Raw genomic sequence first — 21,100 nt, 5'->3', positions numbered from 1 at the left:
CCACCTGCGCTCGCTGTCACTCGGAGCCTTCCCATCTCCTCCTCCTCCTCCCCATCCCACTAGCTATGGGGGTACTGGGATGAGGAACCCATCCCAGAGAAAATGACGTGTACTGGAGACGGGGGTCACCGAGCAGCAATAGCCAAGCACTTTGGGAGGTTTCTCCCAGAGCACCAGCAGAAGGTGGGGCTGGTTTCACCTGGCCATAAACACTTCCATCCGAGCCAGTCACGAGACAGAAAAAAAGACTTTTGGGTCAAGCGATTCGTTCCCCAGTAACACCTCCCTTCTTCCTCCCTCTGCGGGACCGAAAGCGCTGCAGGCACTTGGCTGAAGGTGTCTGCATTGAGGGATTGCTCCAAAAGGTGTCTGAAAGTCAGGAAAGATGGATCCCATGCACCTAAACTTCTGGAAAGGCTGGTTCCAGACCTGCAGCTCGTGCAGGGACCAGAACATCTCTCCTGTGAGGAAAGGCTGAGGGACTTGGGTCTTCTTAATCTGGAAAAGAGAAGACTGAGGGGGGATCTCATCAAAGGATGGGTGTCAGGAGGATGGGGTCAGACTCTTCCCAGTGGTGCCCAGTGACAGGACAAGGGGTAACGGGCATAAACGTGGACACAGGAAGTTCCAGCTCAACATGAGGAGGAACGTCTTTCCTGTGAGGGTGGCAGAGCCCTGGAAGAGGCTGCCCAGAGAGGGTGTGGGGTCTCCATCTCTGGAGAGATTCCAAACCCTCCTGGATGAATCCAACCTGCTCTGGATGGGACCTGCTCTGGCCGGGGGCTGGGGGAGATGATCTCCAGAGGTTCCTTCCCACCCCTACCATCTTGTGATTCTGTGAAAACATGAGGGATTTATCTCCATCCTCTCTCCAAAGCGGCCAACAGAGCCATCAAGCCAAGTCATTCTAAAGAAGGATGCAGTCCCAGGGCAGAACAATGCTCCTGAGCAGAGGTTTTTGTTGGGTTTTGTTGGGTTTTGTCGGGTCAGCAGATGGAAGCCGGGCTGGCTCAGACAAGCTGACGGTACTGAGCTCTGCCCAGGTCTGTAATTAAAAACCCAAGAGAGAGAAAGTGAGAAAAGAAGCCAAGGCAACTTCTTGCATTTCCAACTAACACACGGAGCAGTTGTTTTCCAGCATCCAGGGCCCAATCATGGAGGATGCCGAGCTCTCTGAACTCCTTTTAGGCTGCCTCCCAAAAAGCACTTTGCACTCACAACTCCCACACAGCTTTACCCTAAAACGTTGCGTGGCGAAATAAGGCAGGCAGCTTTGGGGCTTGCATGCAGGAACTTCTCTCTCTTCATGGAGCAGAACATGTTCTTGGGCCACGGTGAATGCCAAGGAAAAAAAAAAAAATCACATAAAAGCAAACGCACCTTTAAAAAAAAAAAAAAAAAGGCTGAGATTTTCAGGGCTAAGCCCTCAGTGTTATCCCACCGCAGGCAAAAGAATTAAGAGGGTTTCCACCCACGGCACAAAGCCTTTTCGATATTTCAGCAAAGACGGGACTGAAAAATCACCTATTTCATTTTCTAGGGAAGACTTCTCTGCCTTTCCCGCAGAAAAGAGCACTTTGCTCTTTCATTTCATACACCCCCTATGCCCTTCAGGACGCAGATTGTGCCTACGTGAACAAAGCTGAGCTGGAAGCCCAGGTGAGTCCCTCACCCAAGGGATCAACTGCCCGAGGAGCCTCTATAAAGCCGTGATGGCTTTTCCTTCTCTGCTCCCTTTTCCTCCACCCCCGGCCTCTTTAGGGGGTAGGAGTTTGGCTCCCACAACCCAGCACTTTAGAGATTTTTTGGTGTTTCCTGCGTTGATCTCTCCGGATTTCCCAGGTGTTACTCTTGCACTGCGTGGGCAAGACCCTAAGGAATCTGTTTCGGCTTGATGGGGAAGGTAAAATCCAGAGATTAAACCAGAAAATCCATTTTCGGGTTTTCTGCAGTGAGCCTGATGTCATGGCACACGGAGGACACCCTGTCTTCTCCTTGTCTCCACGCTGTGGGGAGCAGCAGGGTCGTCCCCCCCCCGCCAGAGCAGAGGACTGAGAATCCGCTGTCCCCAGGAAACCACCCAGCTCCATCCATCCATCCCAGCACCTCCGTCATTGTGCCAACGGACAAGAGCTGAAGCCTGGACATGGATGACATCATCGCTGACATCACGGCTCAGTATGACAACATCATACCAGAAGAAGCCAGGCTGATGCAGATCCTGGCCCTCACTCAAGCAGTTATGCCCCACTCCAGCTACGGGCTCTGCTTCAGATTTCCTAATTTGGGTTGAATTGGCTTTTTTAAAGGTCTGTTTTCTCACCCACCTGCTGCGTTCTCCCTGTGTGTGACACATCCCCTGCTAACGTCTTCACACACAGAGACACCCCTCACTGACACTCTGTCACCAAGTCACTTGTGTCCCCCAGTGACAATGGTTTTTGCCTTAAAGCTCAAGATCGGGGACTTTCCTAAACTCCTCTGATAGAGCACGGGGGTAATAAAGCCAGTTTTGATGAAACACACGCCAGCTGCTCAGCTCCAAGACTCGACCGTAACCCTGAGGTCTATAACGACTAATTACTGAACTGCCATCAGCGGAGACCTGCGGCGAGAAGACACCGCAGACACCGAAGGCTCATCCCGGCAGAGAGAATGGTCCTAGAGATAGAGCTTCACCTACAGAGTCTGAAAACACAACAAAGCACAGGTGGATGAACACACAGACAGGCAGATTCAAGAGCCCTGAACTATGCAAAGCAGATGCAAATAAGGCACGGTAATGAAAATCTCCCACCTGCAGAGATGCCAAGTGGAGGGAGCTGTTGCCCAGGCTGGGGAGCGCGGGGAAGGTGTGGGCAAGGATGCAAAGGGCAACTTCTCCGAGCTGGATCCCTGCGAAGGCAAAGCAGGACGTGGCCCATGAGCATCAGGAGCTGGCCCTGAATGTGGAGACTGTGACCTACAGGGAGCTGCTGGAAGGCGAGGAGAGCAGTGGGTGCTGGTACAACCCTGTAAGATGCTCAGAAGGAAGAAGCAGGAACACATCTAACCCCACAATCACCTTTCTCAGTGGCTGATGAGCCAACACCTCTGTAATTGTAGCAAGTCCCACCGAGACCCAACGTCCATGGGGCTGACACTTCCCAAAGCATTTTCCAGCATTTATGGACCCAAACACCTTACAAAGCCAAAAGCTCCTGATGCACTCAGGCAGTCAGGTTTTCCCCCCAAAATGGAAGACCTTGCATCAACAAAGACCACGTCTTGCGTAGCCTCAGGTCCTATCAAGCAGCTCATCAAAAAGTTTTTCTGAAATAAAACTTTTTTTTTTTTTAAATTGATTTTTTTACATTAAAAAAAAAAAAAAAGTAGCACCAAAACCTCTCACTCCCAACATGCTCAACTCAATTTAAACTATTTGGCTTAATTGAGGCAGCTCAAAAGATTTTGGGTTTTTTTTTTTGGAGTCAGTTCAACATCATACTCAGCTGCCTGCCCCTCTTGCATTGGGGAACCTGCAGCTTTATCCACCGTCCCTCTCTCCTTCTGGGTCAGGCCCAGCCTCCTGCAACCTCCGTCCTCAGGTTTCTGTCCAAAAGTGCTCTACAGTTGCCTTCGGTGTCACTCGTCCCATCAGAAGCAGAAGGTGTTAACTGGGATGAGTGCGGAGAGAAGAGATGGAGCCACAGAGCCATAAAACACAACGAGAGCCTGGGGCAACGTGGTCCGACACCCGAGGATTGGGGACAACCCCAAGATTAACCCTAGATCTTCTTGTGCCAGACGCCTGCGAGTCCTGGAGCCGGAGTGTCCAAGAGCTCCCAGATCTCAACACCAAAACAGGTAATTTTGGCTTCCAATTGTCACCAACCGCTGAAGAGGGAAGGAGGAAGAAGTGCAGTCAACAAAACCAAAACCATCAGTTTGAAACTTCCACCCTGCCCCTACGAAACACGCCGCCCTCCCACACGCCAACGCTGTCCCTGCCGAGGACCTGGGCACACGCGCGTGTGAGCAGCAAAGAGTCGCAGCCCCGACGCCGCAATGAGGGCACTCGCCCAACGTAGGAGGCGAAAGGACCAAGCCTGGCCCTGCCCCAAACCAGGTGGGAAAACCCAACCTTCAATTTGAGGGAGGAGGGGAGGAGGAGACGCCGGTTTTCTGGGGATTTGGCCAATGAGAGCATCTGCAAACGCCACCGTGTTCCAAGCGCCGGTTTCAATTTCAACTCATCAGCAATTCCCCCACCAAAATAAATTACCACGTTGGAAAACACTGGTATCAGCAACCTGCTGAAAAATCACCTTGAGAAACAGATTTTCCCCCACAGATGTTTCCCTGCCATTTAAACACGTTGCCTTTCTACAGGCAGAACCAACAAAACACGGTCATTTCCCATGAACCCGCCCGCGAGACTTTCTTAATTCTCAATAAATTCCCATTTATCACTGACAGGTTTTCTTAAACATCAAGTTGGGTCACGTTCTCCTCCAAAGCTCTTACCTGCAAGCTGAGCTACCAGCGAAACGTAACGATCACCTTTGCCAGAAAAGCATTTTACATTTTCAAAGGCTCCGTTCCACTTCGTCCAACCCATAAAAAGTGGAAGGTGCAATTTTTACCACCAGAAAAAACTCCCCTTGTCTTTGTTGCTATTACACGAGACCTCAACGTGACCCCTCTGACTTAAGAGTGTTTTCCAAACCTTTGTGGGGCAAATATGGTTTCTCCGCTGGCGAGCACAATATATGCTAAATAGTTCACATTCTTTGCATCCTAAACATTTTGTGGAAGTTTCATGTGGCCTCGCCCCGTTTTCCATGCAAATAAAAGGAAGAAGGTGCTCCACCGCTCTCAGAGGAAGCTGCTCCCAGCACATCACCTGCACCAGTCCCTCGCCCACCAGTCACCATGTCCTGCTGCTCCCACAGCACCAGGTCCAGCTGCCCCATTGGGAATTTCAGCTCTTCCTCGGTGGCTCTTCCAAGGAATCCATGTCGTTTCAGCACGGCCTCGTGTCTCTGGGGTGGTGGCATGGGCTACCGTGGCTTGGGTCACTTCAGCAGCAGAAGCCTCAATGTTGTGGCCTTCTCCAGGCCCAGAATAGCTCTTGGAAGATGTCCTCCTCCTCCAAGACACGGATATGGCTTCAGTGCAGCCAGCATAGGGTTCGGCTACCGAGGTGCTGGCTTTAGCTACAGGGTTTGTGAAGTCTCCAGGCCGTGCACCATCACACCCATCACCATCAATGAGCAACTGCTCCAGCCGCCCAGACTGGACCTTGATCCCAACGTGCAAATGGTGAAGAACCAAGAGAAGGAGCAGATCAAGACCCTCAACAACAAATTTGCTTCTTTCATTGACAAGGTGAGCCCAGAACCTCCCCCCCGAGAGCCCAGACAAGGTGCCTGGTGTGGAAAGGGCACAAAATCCTTGTGAGACCACACATTTTAGACACTGAGGACAACTTGCACAAGGGTCCCCATCGAGCACCAAGGTGTTCACGAGCCACCGGGGAGGGTTCAGTGCCCAGGCACCGCTGAGCTGATCTTAGGCCTGGGTGCAGGGAGGGAACAAGCTAAACCCACGTTCATCAGCCTTCCAGCTCCTTCCCATTCTTCCCTGCACATCCCTGCCCAGAAAAACCACATGGATTAGGATTAGGAAACAGGTCGTTTCCATGTACCTAGAGCAGGAAAACCCACTTCCCCATCTTTCACAAGCCCTTCATCCTCATCCCGTTTCCTATTTTGCTTCCTGGGATTCAGGTTCGACTCCTGGAACAGCAGAACAAGGTGCTGGAGACCGAGTGGAACCTTCTACGGGGTCAAAACCCCTCCAAGAACACCATCAGGCCCATGTTAGAGGCTTATACTGGTAACTTGAGGAAGCAGCTGGAAGCGCTGGGGTGCAAGAGAGCCCAGTTGGTAGCAGAGCTGAAAGCAGCACAGCAGGTTTTGGAAACCAACAAGAAAATGTAAGTAAAAAAATCAGAGAAATGTGAGCAAAGGGCTCAAAATGTTCAAGATTTACAAACAGGCAGAGACTGTGAACTTTTCATGGTAGTAAATGGTTCCCAGAGAACCAGTAGGGAGACGGAGAGACCTACGAGGATCTCAGTATATAAAATAAGGTCCCAATTTACAGAGAGATGGAGGAAACGGAGGACGTCCCTCTTCCAGGTTCTCTTTCTCTCCTTCCTAATTCAAGGAATTAACATTTAGAAATGTTCAGCAGCTATTTCTTGCTGCAGAGGTCAAACGAAAACACTTTCTCCTGCAAATTCGGAGACGCAGAAACCTCTCTGAAAGCATGTTTGCTTCCCCATGGGCTACGAAACAAGACCAAAGCATCCCCAAAACATTGTCTGGGGAGAAGTAAAAAAAAAAAAAAAAATAATTAGGAGTGTCACTTGTTGAAAGAAGGCCTGAAGACACCCAGGCAAAGGTGTAATTGCGCTGAACTCAACCAAAATCTCCCATTTTCCCACGCAGGTACAAGGACGAAGGCAGCCAGCGGACGTGCACCGAGAGGGAGCTCATTGCCCTGAAGAAGGTGAGCAAGGGGCTGTTTGAACTCAGCTCCCCGGGTTCAGGTCTCTGGGGTGCAGGTGGTGATTTATTGCCCAAAAGCGGCACCAAAAAACAAGCCCGAGCAGGAGCTGGTGCTTGGCTTTGCTGGAACTCAAATCAGCAGCAGCTGCGTAACCGGGTCCCGGTTCCAGAGCTCAAAGTCCCTCAGCCCAAGGGCAGCCCTGAGTCTGCTCTCGCTAAAAAACTTCCTTCTTCCATCCCCAACGCGTCTCCAGGACGCAAACTGCTTTTCCTTAAACAAAGAAGAGCTGGAAGCCAAGGTGGAAAGCCTGGAAGAGGAGCTGGAATCCCTGAGAATGTTCTACGAGGAGGTAAGAACCCTCCCCACATGGCTCCAGCCATCCATTGCTTTTCCCAGCTGGATTTTGAAGCTGCTTATCCCGAAGGAGAGGGGGAGAGGGGGCACCACGGGGCAGTGGGCATCGGGGAGACAGTGTGGGTGACACCAGCTTGGGGCTGGACTGGGAGCACAGCGGGGACCAGCATCTCTCTGACCAGCTCAACCTCGTGTCGCCGGCAGGAAACCCACCAGCTGCGGGCCCAGATCTCAGGCGCTTCGGTGGTGATGCAGATGGACAACAGCCGGGATCTCCACCTGGATGGCACGGTGGCGGACGTCAAGGCTCGGTACGAGGACATTGTCCACAGGAGGCGGGCAGAGGCACAGACCTGGTATGAAACCAAGGTGAGAAAACCTGGCAGAGGGAGGGTTTGGGCACAGTTTCTCTCTTCAACTTCAAACCCAGAAAAAACACCCCCCAACTCTCCTGATTTGCTCTGATTTAACTCAAAATGTGTTTTTTGGGGGATACGCGACAACCATCTTCTGGGTTTTTTTAGTTTGAGGAGCTGCGAGTCACCGCAGGCAGAAACGCGGAGAGCCTGAGAGAGATGAAAACCAAGGTCTCCGAGCTGAGCCGGAGAGTCCAGAGCCTGAACAGAGAAGTGGGGAGCGCCAAGACCCAGGTGAGCACAGCCCGGTCGGGTGGTTCCAGCAGGGCAGAGAGGGAATTGCTGTTCCCATAAACTCCCACAATTAAATTAACCGGTGCTGCAGCACCCTTGCAAAGGGTGTTCATGAGCTGCTGCTCCAACCAGGGCTGGGGTAAAGCCCGAATCACACAGTGCCCGAAGGAGGATACGGTCACAGCATCCCATCCCCTGCGACCAACACAAGGGACCACCGAAAACGCCCACCCAGCTCCCTCAAACCCCTGCTAGGGGGGGAGGGCAGAAACTGCGTGTCCATCCGACTGCTGGATGCTCAACCACGTTTGAAACCCATCTCTTGGTAATTCCGTACGTTTGAAGGCAGCAAGGGACAGCTAAGGCTCACCATGTCTCGCTCCTCGCAGCGCTGCAACCTGGAAGCCGCCGTGGCCGATGCCGAGCAGCGCGGGGAAACCAACGTCAGGGATGCAAAGCACAAACTGGCCGAGCTGGAAGATGCTCTACAACAAGGCAAGGCTGACCTGGCCCGGCAGCTCCGCGAGTACCAGGAGCTGATGAACGTCAAGCTGGCCCTGGACATCGAGATCGTCACCTACAGGAAGCTGCTGGAGGGCGAGGAGTGCAGGTGGGTGGCAGATCCCAGGAGGGTGACAGATCCCAGTGGGGCTGCGTGAGCTGCTGTAGGTGCACATATTGGGAGGGAAAAACAAACTGGCCCGTGCTGTTTTGGGGCTGCAAGTCACCTACACGGTCCTGATGCTGATCAGTTCCTCCCATCAGTCCTAAAAGACCTCCACCAGTGCAACCCACAGGGTGAGGGAGGTGATTCCACCCCTCTGCTCTGCTCTGCTCTGGTGGGACCTCACCTGGAGTCCTGAGTCCAGTTCTGGAATCCTCAGCACAAGAAGGACACGGAGCTGTTGGAGTAAGTCCAGAGGAGGCCATGGAGATGCTGGGAGGGCTGGAGCCCCTCTGCTGGGAGGACAGGCTGAGAGAGTTGGGGGGGTTCAGCCTGGAGAAGAGAAGGCTCCGGGGAGACCTTGGAGCCCCTTCCAGTCCCTAAAGGGGCTCCAGGAAAGCTGGGGGGGGACTCTTGATCAGGGAGGGGAGCAATGGGACAAGGGGGAAGGGTTTGACACTGAAAGAGGGGAGATTGAGCTGAGATGTGGGGAAGAACTTCTTTGGTGTGAGGGTGGTGAGAGCCTGGCCCAGGTTGCCCAGAGAAGCTGTGGCTGCCCCATCCCTGGAGGGGTTCAAGGCCAGGTTGGAGGGGGCTTGGGGCAACCTGGTCTGGTGGGAGGTGTCCCTGCCCAGGGCAGGGGGTGGCACTGGGTGGGCTTTAAGGTCCCTTCCAACCAAAACCATTCTACGATAATCCCACCCAAACAGCCACCCTACGGCCTCCTACCCGCGACAGACAGGCTGGAGAAGGTCAGGCTCCCGTTTGAGGAGAAAGGGCTTTGCATTTAAGACAGGTTGATAATGTGCCACCTTTTCCTGTTCTCTCCAGGCTCCGTGCTGAAGGTAACACCTTCCCTGCCAACACCCGTAAGTTGGAGTATTCACCTTCTACCACATTTGGGCACCTTCTGCCTTTTCTCCAGGGAAATCACCCTAGTTTTACTCATCTCTCCAATAAATTGACATAGTAACTCCATTGCCTTCATTCGATACCTTCATTTGGGGAAAAGGAGGGTAAATTCTTGTCTCTGCCCCAGGATCTCAACGCCAAAGCCCACGGGGCTCTAAACCAGAGCCCTCTCCATCTGCCGGGAGCTCTTCCTTCCCACACCCCGCACCTCGAGGGTCCCCCAGTGATCTCTTCTCCAAGCACACGAGCAGCTCTGCGAGGAGAGGAGCTATAACCTGTCTCCAGAGCCCCGCTGAGCTGGAAGCACAGCCCTCCTCTTCCTCACACGAGGAGCAGGATCCATTCTGCCCGGCGCTGAGTGCCCGTGGCACAGCCGGCTGCCAGCAGAGCAGGATCAAGGGGTGCTGCCCAGGTTAGATGTCTTCATCAGGACGGGGGGGAGCCCCAAATGATTCTTCCCCCAGGAAAAACACATTTAGAGGGCACTGACTAAGCGCTGACTGGTAAAACCACACTCAGACACGAGGACCGATGGGGTCCGGGCAGTGCAGGGGTGGGTAAAGCATCCTTTGAGGCCCCCCGCATCCGCATCACCATCCTCATCCTTGGAGAAAACGGCTTTTCTCAGTGACTCCAAACCCCCTGGTCGGCCCCATCCCTTGTGCGACGGCAGCTCCAGCGAGGGCTCGTGGCCCTGAGAGGGTGGGAACAAGCCCAGATTCCCCCGGGGTGAGCCCTTCTCGCCCCACGCTGCCCCAAAAGGAGCAGGAACGAGTTGTCCTCACGCGGCAAAGCCCAGATTCCCCTCTCCAAGCTCTGGCCACCTGCAAGAGAGGTGTTCCCCCCGCGGCGTTTAGCTCCTCTCGGCTCAGCGGGGGAAGATGGTGCTGGGAGGGATTGGTCTCGCCAGTTCCAGTCCCGATGAGGGGCTGGGCTGAAGCCAAGCGCTTGAACAAAACCCAGTCCCACCGTCCCACTGCCCAGACTGGGTAGAATTCACCCAGGAATGACAGACTGAGCCGGCAGCAAACCCTAAATCCTTACCCTGGGCACGGCGTGGCCCCGTTCCAGGGGACACAGCCAGGAGCAAGGTCTGGGGACAGCAGGAAGGTGACAACACGGGATGTTTCCCAGAGCTCCTGGGCAGCCAGGGCAGCAAGGAAGACCGGGACGGAAGAAGCACGCAATAGGGAAACTTTATTAATGGCCTCAAGACAAGGTCTCAGACCACAAAAGACATAAAACGTCAAACCAAAGAGACACTGCTGGGACAGGGCTGAGCAGGCGGCACAATTCCGTGCAGTTTGAGTTATTTACCTAACGACTCTTCCTACTGCAGTAACGACCTAACGATCTTCCCCGGGCGTGTTTCAGTTGAAGACACATTTTGGCAGGAACAAGTAGTTATTGCAAGGATGCAGCAACAAAACATGCTTTTTCCCTGGCTGTAGTAAAGCCATGGGATATCACTATATATATATATATATATATAAGGTGGCAATCAGAGACACCCAAGGACGGGGAATCTTATCTCCCATTTTAGTGAGCTACTCCTAATTTTAAGCAACTTCATATCCCTTAAGCTTTGGGCTTCTTTTAAGGAGAAGGAAGCGGGTAGAGGAGCTTGTTTATGAGTTACTTGGCTTTAAAGGACCTGAAAGCAAATCTGTCTGCGTTGCCTTCAGGAAGAAACCCGCTTCATTCAGAGGAGAACTGTCGAATTCCATTTCTGAGCCCATTTCCAAAGAAAATAAGGAGAGAACCCAGCACAGTTTCACTGTTTTCTTCTCGGTATACTTTAGGAAAACAAACCCAGGCCCGAATCTTAACAAGGGTTAGCATTTTCTGAGGAGCTCAAGGGAACAACGTCTTCCAAATGATATTAAGAGGGAGATAATCTTCGGGTCTCTTTTGCAAAACCGCAGCAGAAACGTGGAACGATTTGCCGCTCAAATGATTGCTTTGCCCTTCAAAGGGTGAAATCCAGCCCTGAGCAGGGGGTACCAAGCACACAAATAACAAAAGCCTTATACCGCCTGCTCCCCTGGATAAATGCCCCCCCCCCCCAGGGCTTGGACCTGCTCTCGGTGGGACGGTTCCCACCAGGTTCAACAGCGCAGGGTCAAGCCTCAGGCGGGACGTGGCAGGGGCGGGTGCTCGGGGATCTCTTATTCCAATTCATTCATCACCGCTGCGATTTTGCAGCCAATTTGTCCTATAAAAGGCAACGAAACTTTTCTCTCTCTGGTTTCCCTCCTCCCGTGGCCTGGGTGCTGCTGACCTCCGTTCCCGTCGTTACTTTCTGAAGCTTCTCCTGCTGGACGAGGTTGTGGTGACGGTGTAGGATTTGGAGCCCCCCCCCGAGGAGAAGCCGAGGGCCCCGCTGCCCATCCCTGCTCCCAGCCCGAAGCCTCCTCCGATTCCTCCGCTCAGGAACCCGCTGGAACCGGCGTAGCCGCCTCCACCGCTGGAGCTGACCACAGCTGTGGCAGAGAGAAGCAAACCAAACGTGAGCTCCAGGGACTCCGAACCCAGTTGGGCACCTCACAAAAAAAGGGCATTGCTAACTGGGGGCAACCAGATGAAAACTCTCTACGATCTCCTGCAGAACGCAGGGCCCGGGATACTCATCCCCGGTTACGTTTTGGCCCAGAGGGTTTTATTCTCAGGTGCGTGTGAGGGCTGAGCAGCCCAGTTCCATCTCCATCACTCGCTCTGGGACCCCCCGGGGCACGGAGAACCCCGTATCACAACCATCCAGCTCATCTCCTGGTGCACCAAAGAGGCTGCGGGCACGCGGTTCACCTCATCAGCGGCAATTAAGGGGATGAAAGGTAAAACCACTGGTTTAGAGCTGTAAACAGCACCTCCGAGACACCAGCATGTGTTCAATCCAGGCAAGGTGAGGACACAACGCTTCCCAAGCTGGAAAGCCACCCTCTAACGTCACCCTTGCTCCAACTTCCAACCCAGGCAACGGATTTCTCATTAGCGCACTTTCTTCTCCATAGAAAAATGGGAGGGAGGAAGGAACAATCAATACTCCCCCAAGTTTTAATTTCATACAGATGAGTTAGAGCTGAGTTCTCCGTGGAGCCACCAGCACCACCAACTTCTGTCTCGGGGGGCTGCCATTTAAGAAAAAGGGGTGAACTGGGCTGCAGAAGCCAAGGCAGGGCACTATGGGGTTCCTGCACAGACCCAGCTGGTCCCCATTTTCCACAGGCACACGGCTGCGTGTAACGATTATAAATTATAAAAATCAACTCACAGATGTTGACGTTGCCGACTCCATCCCCAGCCAACCTGTTGGGGAAGAAAAACACAAAGGCAGAGGAGGGGTGAGACTCGGCGTTACTCAGTGTTCCCCCAGGGCCTCCGCGCCGGGGAGGAAGGCAGTGGCAGTGAGTTATTACTGCTGTTGTAAATAATTCAGACAAGATAAGTGTGCCATCCAGCGCTTTGTTCCGGCCCTACATTTACAAGCTCTGTTATCACCTGCGGGGGCTGAAAGAGCACAGAGGCTCTGTCCTAATTCCACGGGGATTTGAGCTACCTGGAAATTTTCTGCCACAGCATCCAACACATGATGGAAAACAACTTTGCGTATTTTCACCAAAAGGATCAACTTTTCCCCAGCACTTGCCGGTTTGGCTCTTCAGCCAAAGCATTTTCAGGACCAAAAACCGGTTTAAAATGCAAGGTTTTCTCTTCTGTATTTCCCTGCAGAAACTGGGACTGGGCCCTCATGATGTCCCCAGGCAAAGGGACCCACCTGCTCTCCTCGCCCTCCAGCAGCTTCCTGTAGGTCGCGATCTCGATGTCCAGGGCCAGCTTGACGTTCATCAGCTCCTGGTACTCACGGAGCTGCCGGGCCATGTCCTGCTTGGCCTTCTGCAGGGCGGCCTCCAGCTCCTCCAGCTTTGCCTTGGCATCTTTGATGGCCAATTCCCCACGTTCCTCAGCTTCGGCAATGGCTGCTTCCATCTTGGCGCGCTGCAGGGATGGAGCAGGGTACGTCAGTGGTGGAGGACACTACTGCCCATGGACTTTTGGCATCTACTGGCCAGACCTGTAGAGCCCCGGAGCCATCTGCTCAACTTAGATCCCTAGAAGTTGATGCCTACAAATTATTTTGGTCACTGGATGGAGACGAGTCTGCAAAGGAAGCTCATCTCATCCCCAAGATTCGTTTCTCCAAAGGGCAGACCCTATTTCTCTCCACCGGCTACATTTTCAGGAGACTTTCTTCAGGCAATGCTCAGGTTCTCAGCCCACCCACACCCCACACAACAGCCCAATGCTTAAGGTTAATGCCAGCTCAGGGTTTCTCTCCTATTACTACGATTCCATGATTACGCCCCAGAGCTTGTTGAGAGCCAGTTGGTCTCCAGCAACCTTTGATGTGAGGCAAGCGTGGACTGGAGCAGACCTGCAGTCAACAAACAACGAAAACCTACCCCAAAAGCATCCCTGGGGGGGCCACACCAAGCTGTCAGTCTAATATACACCCCCAACCGTGTCCCCTGTACCCCCAAAAAACGCCCCAGGTTTGGCAGGAAGGGCTCACACCGAGCACATGTGCTTTATGCTCTCATTCATTATTCAAAGGAGCTGCTCTGGGTCAGCTCTTTGCTTGTAAGTGTGTGTTGAAGCCTCCCTGCCCTGAAACCAAATAAACACAAACGGATGAGTCACAATGGCTTATCTCCAGCTTTTGTGCACCTTGGTTATTCAGAGCCAGTTTTCAGCCCCGAACGAACACGGGTCTGAACCACTCACTGGTCTGGATTTCACCGGTCGTTTGATAAAGCGATAACAGCCCCTGCAGAAAGCAAACGGAACTCCCCTACAGCTGAAAAATTCTTTTGTGTGCTCAAACATGGTGTTCCCTTCTGCAACAAAAAAAAAAAAAAAAAAAAAAGGGAGTGGACAAAGATCCCAGAAGCAAGAGGGTATGAGGAATGTGTGTGGTCGGAAGGGAGGCCACACACAGCCTTGTGTCCTTTGGAAACAGCCCTGTGTCCCCCCCGCTTCTGCGTTCCCAGGACGCTGGAGGACGTGTCCTCCCCTACAGTCCAGCCACCCCCAAACTGCTCCTACAGGCGCCGTGTTCTCCCTGACACGCTGTGCTGCTGCTAAACCCGCCGCTCTGCCGCAGGAGAACAAGGGCAGCTCCTCACCTGGGCCTTGGCGTTCTCGATTTCCCCCTGCAGCCGCTGGATCATGCGGTTTATCTCCGAGATCTCGTTCTTGGTGTTGCGCAGATCATCTCCGTGTTTGCCAGCCGTGACCTGCAGCGCCTCGTACTGTGACATAAACCAGCGGAAGAGACAGGGACGGGGTCAGGCTGGCAATCAATCATCCCTCTAAAATCTCTCCCACCCATGCCACGCGGGCACAGGCACTAAGAGAAGCTCTAAATGCCTTCCTCTCTCCCGTAACTCACCTTGCTCTGGTACCAGGACTCGGCCTCCGCCCGGCTCCGGTTGGCGATCTCCTCGTACTGCGCTTTGACCTCGGCGATGATGCTGTCCAGGTCCAGGTTTCGACTGTTATCCATGGAGAGGACCACGGAGGTGTCGGAGATCTGGGCCTGCAGCTCATTAAGCTCCTGCCAGTTGCATTAAAAACAATACCATTAATGACTGCCTCTCTTTTGGAATCCAATCAAAGAGAGAATCGGAGAAGAGAAAGGGAAAAAGGGAGGCTGATAAGAAGAACTCGATCAAAACGTTCATTAATTAGAAGGAAAGCGACTGAATCACATCAGCCTTGCAAAACACCAAGTAACAAACGCCAGCAGAAACGGAGCTGCTTCTTATCACCCTCATTTTGACAGCAAGGTTAGCTCACCCCACGCCGGAGATAAGAACCCAGCAGGAAACGCTGTTCCAAGCAGCGTCAGCTTCACAGCAAAGGGAGGGCCAAATTCCACCACCCCACCCAAGGATGCGACCAGTTCAATCAAGCTCTTATCTCGCAAATAACGGCTAAGAAAAAGGTGGGACAAGGAGCTTTCCTTTCTCTCTCTCACACACCAGCACCGGCTCTAATACACTGATTTTCCTTCCTTTCACATTAGCGGCATCAAAAAAAAAAAATAATAATGCATGTCCTGGGTGCGTTTGCAATAAATCCATCTCGCATCCCAGGTGACAATTCCCAGGACGTGCCCTTTACTCGGGGGCTTATTTCTGCTTGGGCAAGGGAAGACCCCATGTCTCCATCACCCTTCTCGGCTCTGGAAACAGCACATTAATGCTCTCGGTCGCCACTCGCCGTCCTTCACCCACTGGTGGTGCTACACAGCAGCAGCCACAAGAAGCAGAAAGGACCTTACCGCCTCGTAGAGAGACCTCAGGAAGTTAATCTCATCCGTCAGCGCATCCACCTTGGCCTCCAGCTCCACTTTGTTCATGTAGGCGGCATCCACATCCTAAAAAAAGAGCAATAATCCATCCAGATTGCCGTAGCTTTGATGACGAAATCCACTCAGCCTTTGATGGCTTCAAAAGCAGCCACGAGCTCATCAAGTTCCACAAAATTCCCCGTGTCTGCTCTCCACATCCATCTGCCCAGTGACCCACCACATCCTAAAAGTTATCCACCAGTGCATTAAACCTCGCTGGTGTGCAGGAGCCCACAAGGTATGTAGGGTCCCCTGGACCTGTCTTTGCAAGTTGGACAGTTTGGACAGTGGGGGAGGTTTTAGGAAACGTCCCAAAGAAAGACAGAGCCATAATCTGTGACATTCATGGAATCTGGCACTCCTTCCCAGCTTATGGAATCATAGAATGGTTGGGGTTGGAAGGAACCTTAAAGCCCATCGAGTTCCAACCCCCCTGCCCTGGGCAGGGACACCTCCCACCAGAACAGGTTGCTCCAAGCCCCCTCCAACCTGGCCTTGAACCCCTCCAGGGATGGGGCAGCCACAGCTTCTCAGGGCAACCTGGGCCAGGCTCTCACCACCCTCACACCAAAGAAGTTCTTCCCCACATCTCATCTCCATCTCCCCTCTTTCAGTGTCAAACTCTTCCCCCTCATCCCATCGCTCCCCTCCCTGATCAAGAGTCCCTCCCCAGCTTTCCTGGAGCCCCTTGAGGGACCGGAAGGGGCTCCAAGCTCTCCCCGGAGCCTTCTCTTCTCCAGGCTGAACCCCCCCAACTCTCTCAGCCTGTCCTCCCAGCAGAGGGGCTCCAGAGCTCCAGCCTCCCCACACTGAGGCAGAATTGCTGTAATTCTGGCTCTGAGGCCCAGCTGCAGCAAAGAGAGTGAGGGGGCAAAAGGGGGAGAAGGGCTGCAAACGTGGATCACCAGCCCCGGGTCATCTCCACAGCACCCACCTTCTTGAGCACCACGAACTCGTTCTCTGCTGCCGTGCGCCTGTTGATTTCGTCTTCGTACCTGCCAGGTAAAAAAGGGGTTGGTGGGAAGTTAGAGCCTGGGTAAAAGGGAAAAAAACATCCCAGTGAAGAGTTACCCCCATTCCCTTCTCTCTCCCTCCGTTTCTCTCTCTGAAACACCCCGGCCCAGCCTGTGACCTCCCCCCGACAGCCCCAGGTGGGTTTGCTGCACCACGGCACCACCAGTGGTGTTTGCACGAGAGGTACCAGCTGAACCCCCCCAGGTCCAGGGTCCATCCTGTTGGGATGAGGTGATGCCCTGAAAGCTGTTCTGGTCCACACCGCCACGACCACTCCCCCGGAAAGCTGTTCCCACCCACGCTTTCCCACATTCCTCAAAATTCCCTGCACTTGAGGAGATTTCTGCTCCTCATCCTCAGCCGGGGAGAGCTGCGGGACGGCAGCCTGTGTCCTCAGCGTCTCAGCTCTTCCACTTGCCCCTTGAGAGGGCAAATCCAAACGCAGAACAGATTCAAGCAGGTTCAACAAACTCCTCTATGCTGACCAAAGCACCTGCTAAAGCTGCTTTCCACGTGCGCTTCCCCCTTCCAGATATTTGAGAGGACCACAAAGATGCTGAGGGGCCTGGAGCATCTCTCAGAAGGAAAGGCTGAGGGACTTGGGGCTGTTTAGTCTGGAGAAGAGAAGACTGAGGGGGGATCTGATCAATGCCTAGAAATACTTAAAGGGGGGGGGTCAGGAGGATGGGGCCAGTCTTTTTCCAGTGGTGCCCAGTGACAGGACAAGAGGAAACGAGCACAAACTTGAACTTAGGAAGTTCCAGCTCAACATGAGGAGGAACCTCTTTACTTTGAGGGCAGCAGAGCCCTGGGAGAGGCTGCCCAGAGAGGTGGTGGGGTCTCCTTCTCTGGAGACATTCCAAACCCCTGTGGATGAATCCAACCTGCTCTGGGTGGGACCTGCCCTGGCCGGGGGGTTGGATTGGATGATCTCCAGAGGTCCCTTCCTACCCCATAGCATTCTGTGACTCTGTGAAAGCATTTTGCAGGTGCCAATCTCCCGCCACCCAAGAACCGAGTATAATTACTCTCATTCTGCACAAAGTGATGCTTCAGAGTCACACAAACATCTCCTCCCGGCTGCATCCCTTCCGGAGGCGTTCTCCTGTGGCTGTAACGAGCCAGATCCTCAGCAGATAAAAATCACGAGCAGATAAAAACTCACGAGTTCAGGGATTTGTCCCATTTGCGAGCCTGGATTCAGAGCCTGCCCTTACACCACTCCGTGAGTGGCGTACGAAACCTGTATGAAACCTGTATGAAACCTGTATGAAACCTGACAGTCACCCGAGGAACCACTTTTCTCTGGTTGTTTTGGAACGGCTGTTGCCAAAGCACAGCACAACAAGAAAACGGCTGTTTATTCACCCGGTCCCTGGACGGTTAGCGCCGTAATTTGCCTTCCAAAGCGTGAAGTACTTCACTCTCAACAGCCTTTGTGTCCCTCCCCTCCTGCTCCAAGCTGGAGCCGTGCCCGGCCACACCGGCGGGGACGGACCGTTGTCCCTTTTGAGGTCAATAAACAGCATCCGTTGCTATTGCAGAGTCATACACGACCTGGAAATTACGGAATGGTGCCTGCGGCGCTGAACGGATCATCCGAGCTGGGTAAAAAGCCTGAATTATTCTAGAAGGGTTTGTCAGATCTCTTATTTTCTGGGCGAAACTCCACCATACTGGTCAAAGAGCTGAGAAATCACCGATTATTCCCCAGCGGCTCCCGAGGCGCCTGGGGACGCCCGGTGTCCCCTCACACCTTGGCGTGCCCCGCACCCAGCCACACGGACAGAGCCAGCACCGGCTGCTCCGGCCCTTCCTTCCTCTGAACCGCACCCTCCGTCAAGGCACCTACGGAACCGGGGACCAAATTTCATCCCCTGGAGCCTCAGGCATAGAAATCCCCTCCCCTACCCTAGATGTGAACTGAGAATTACCGTGGAAATTGGGACATACGGAAAAGAGGCAACAGACGCTCATCTTTTAGATATTCTACTTAGAAAATGAGATTTTCTTCATATAAAAGGGGAGAAGCAGGTTATTAACTCCACTTACTACGTCCTCACCCCCTCCGCTGCGCTGGCACCTTTGGCTCCTAATTCCTGTGCCCCTTCTCTTGGGGTTTGGTTTTACGTGAAGCCGGAGGGATGAACATGCCCCTGCGCACCCTGCATTCGTGGGACACGCCACCCAAATTCGGGCTGTAAACCCTCTGGGTGCAGACCAGCCCCTCGCCGCTGCCTCGCAGAGACGCAGGGCAGGAGCGTGGGTGAGAACGGAGCAGAAACAATCCAGCAGGGCTGGGGGAAACATCATCCCCGTGCACCTCCTTGGGAATCACTGGCCGCTGACTTCCCTTAAACACACCCTGGGGATTATCAGAGCTGTTTGTTTTCAGTTCCTGCTCGATCCAGTTTGCCAGCTCCCTCTTTCCTTTCTTTTTTTTAATTTTTTTTTTTTTTTTTTTTATTAAAGGCATTTTCCTGTACAGCCGGGTTGGGCACAGGCGGGGACAAAGGCTACTTTCTTCACGGGACTCCTCCCAAGCCACACCATTTGGAGTGAAAAGGCATTTAAAAATTGCAGGTTTCCTGCTGCGTTACCCACCCACAGACCAAGAAGCAGCTTCACCCACCGCCTGCCGACCTGCTGGGCTCCCCTGGTCTCCCTCCAGACCCCAACGGCCACCTCCAACCCAAGGAGAAGGCCCCAAAGCAAAGCCAGGAGGATGGAGCCACTGAGGGGACAAGGTGCCAGGAAGAACGAGCGACCCAGGCAAGAAGAATCCAGGTCCAGATGGATTCTAGACCATCTTCCCTGGACCAGGCACCTAAGTCACTTAGGGGAAGGTGGCTGGAAAAACCACCTCCTTCCCCAGCAGAAAAGCTAGGGACATCTCTGCCAACCTGCCAGCTCAACCACACCGTTAGACGGGAAGATGATACGTTACTTGGTCTTGAAATCCTCAACAAGATCCTGCATGTTCTTCAGTTCGCCCTCCAAACGCCCTTTGTCACCCAACAGCCCGTCCAGCTGCCGGCGCAGGTTGCTGATGTACGTCTCGAACATGGGAGCGATGTTGCTCCGGGCGGTTTTCTGGTCCTGGAGGAGGCTCCATTTGGTCTCCAGCATTTTGTTTTGCTGCTCCAGGAACCGGACCTGGAAAGCAACCAAAGGGTCATTTGTGAAAGCGGGAGGAAGGGGGAACTGTCACTACGGAGCTGGGATCCTGGGAGATGGCACCTGAAGAATTTACGTCGTTCATAGGAAGCACCTGAACCCTGGAGGGTGATACAGACCACGAGGGAGCACCCCTGCTCTGGGGCTTGGTTTGTGTCTTTAAGGCTTTGCAGGAATTAAAGATAAGGAGGTTCTGACACTTGACAGAAACCATCCACAGACCTCAAAGTTACGCAAACCCCAGGTCTGGATTCCTTGCATTTTGAGGATGCCAGAGCCGAAGTTTACACAGGACACGGGATCAATTAGTGGGAGAGACAGAGGCACAGGGCAGCGCAAACACACGCAGCAAGCTCTGACCTACGTCAAGCTCTGCTCTACTGGGGCCATTCCTCCCCCAGAAGCCCCCTCCTCCCCGAGTCTGGAGGTGGTGTGTTGGGTGCAGAATCGATCTTTAAAGCCTGCACCCACATCCTGGGCAACGTCAGTTAAATAAAGGGGGTACAACGCCGGCCTAAGGAGGGAAAAACCCTTTGCTGACGGCAACGCCAGCAGGGCTTTAATAAGAGTTATTGGATTGCATCAGGCAAATCACACCGTGCTCTCCAGGACCTGATCCTGCACCCATTTGTGACCTCCCCCCCGTCCCCCACCGGGTTAAACGAGCTTTGGGTCAGAGCTGCTTTTAATCAGCAGGTCCACAGAGCTGTCAGTCATTCCAACATCTCACCTTGTCGATGAAGGAGGCGAATCTGTTGTTGAGGGTCTTGATCTGCTCCTTCTCCTCTTTGCGCACCCGCTGGATGCTGGGGTCGATCTCCAGGTTGAGGGGGGTCAGGAGGCTCTGGTTGATGGTGACCTCCTGGATGCCCCCGGGGCTGAGCGCCCCCCCGAATCCCATGCCCCCGTAGCCGTATCCAGAGCGAACGCTGTAGGAGCTGCCACCTCCAAGGGAGATCCGCTTGTTGGCGGAGCCGAGGTTGTAGAGGCTGGAGCTGCCAAAGCCGCCGGCTCTGCTCAAGCCGGCACCTCCTCCGACCCCCCGGGTGGAGGAGACGGTGCTGACCCGCACTTGGCTGATGCCTGGGACGGCCACCGAGCGAGAGCTGAAACTCACGGACCGGGACATGGCGTTTTCAGTGTCTCCCACCCTTCAAAAGCTCTGGGAAGCTGCGCTGGAGATCTGGGGCGAGTGAGCCAGTTCCCGACTGCTTCTCCTTTTATCCGTTAGAAGAGCTGGGCTTGGCCCAAGGGTAAAACAGGGATCATTTTACTGCCGGGGAGGGCTGGGTGCGCCTGGACGCCTTCCCACCCCCCCCTCCCCGACAACCTGCTGAATCGGAGCAGGCGAGGAGGGAA

The 21,100-nt window shown here is 53.7% G+C and overlaps 2 protein-coding genes across 2 annotated transcripts; one reads left to right on the top strand and one right to left on the bottom strand.

Annotated features, from left to right (window-relative positions):
- Positions 1-4,914: 4,914 nt before the first annotated feature.
- LOC141476221 (keratin, type II cuticular Hb4-like) lies at positions 4,915-9,769 on the top strand. Its single transcript, XM_074164835.1, has 8 exons — positions 4,915-5,370; positions 5,772-5,980; positions 6,498-6,558; positions 6,812-6,907; positions 7,117-7,281; positions 7,437-7,562; positions 7,952-8,172; positions 9,658-9,769. Exons 1-8 carry the CDS (start codon positions 4,915-4,917, stop codon positions 9,767-9,769), a joined length of 1,446 nt encoding a protein of 481 aa, XP_074020936.1.
- Positions 9,770-10,906: 1,137 nt separating this feature from the next.
- Positions 10,907-20,870, bottom strand: LOC141476255 (keratin, type II cytoskeletal cochleal). Its single transcript, XM_074164894.1, has 9 exons — positions 20,472-20,870; positions 19,512-19,720; positions 16,485-16,545; positions 15,482-15,577; positions 14,588-14,752; positions 14,322-14,447; positions 12,914-13,134; positions 12,410-12,444; positions 10,907-11,621 (listed from the first exon to the last, which is right to left on the bottom strand). Exons 1-9 carry the CDS (start codon positions 20,868-20,870, stop codon positions 11,434-11,436), a joined length of 1,500 nt encoding a protein of 499 aa, XP_074020995.1. The 3' UTR covers positions 10,907-11,433.
- Between the last annotated feature and the right edge of the window lie 230 nt (positions 20,871-21,100).

The sequence above is a fragment of the Numenius arquata genome, chromosome 29, assembly GCF_964106895.1.
Source record: "Numenius arquata chromosome 29, bNumArq3.hap1.1, whole genome shotgun sequence".
Classification (NCBI taxonomy): Eukaryota; Metazoa; Chordata; class Aves; order Charadriiformes; family Scolopacidae; genus Numenius; species Numenius arquata.
Note: the sequence above shows the minus strand (reverse complement) of the source record. Positions and strands in the feature narration are given on the sequence as shown.

Coding starts and splice junctions, on each gene's coding strand:
- LOC141476221 (XM_074164835.1), top strand. CDS start 4,915: ATGTCCTGCTGCTCCCACAGCACCAGGTCCAGCTGCCCCATTGGGAAT. Junction 5,371..5,771: donor TTGCTTCTTTCATTGACAAG/GTGAGCCCAGAA, acceptor CCTGGGATTCAG/GTTCGACTCCTGGAACAGCA. Junction 6,559..6,811: donor AGCTCATTGCCCTGAAGAAG/GTGAGCAAGGGG, acceptor ACGCGTCTCCAG/GACGCAAACTGCTTTTCCTT.
- LOC141476255 (XM_074164894.1), bottom strand. CDS start 20,870: ATGTCCCGGTCCGTGAGTTTCAGCTCTCGCTCGGTGGCCGTCCCAGGC. Junction 14,448..14,587: donor AGTCCTGGTACCAGAGCAAG/GTGAGTTACGGG, acceptor TTTATGTCACAG/TACGAGGCGCTGCAGGTCAC. Junction 11,622..12,409: donor AGTCGGCAACGTCAACATCT/GTGAGTTGATTT, acceptor TCTCTGCCACAG/CTGTGGTCAGCTCCAGCGGT.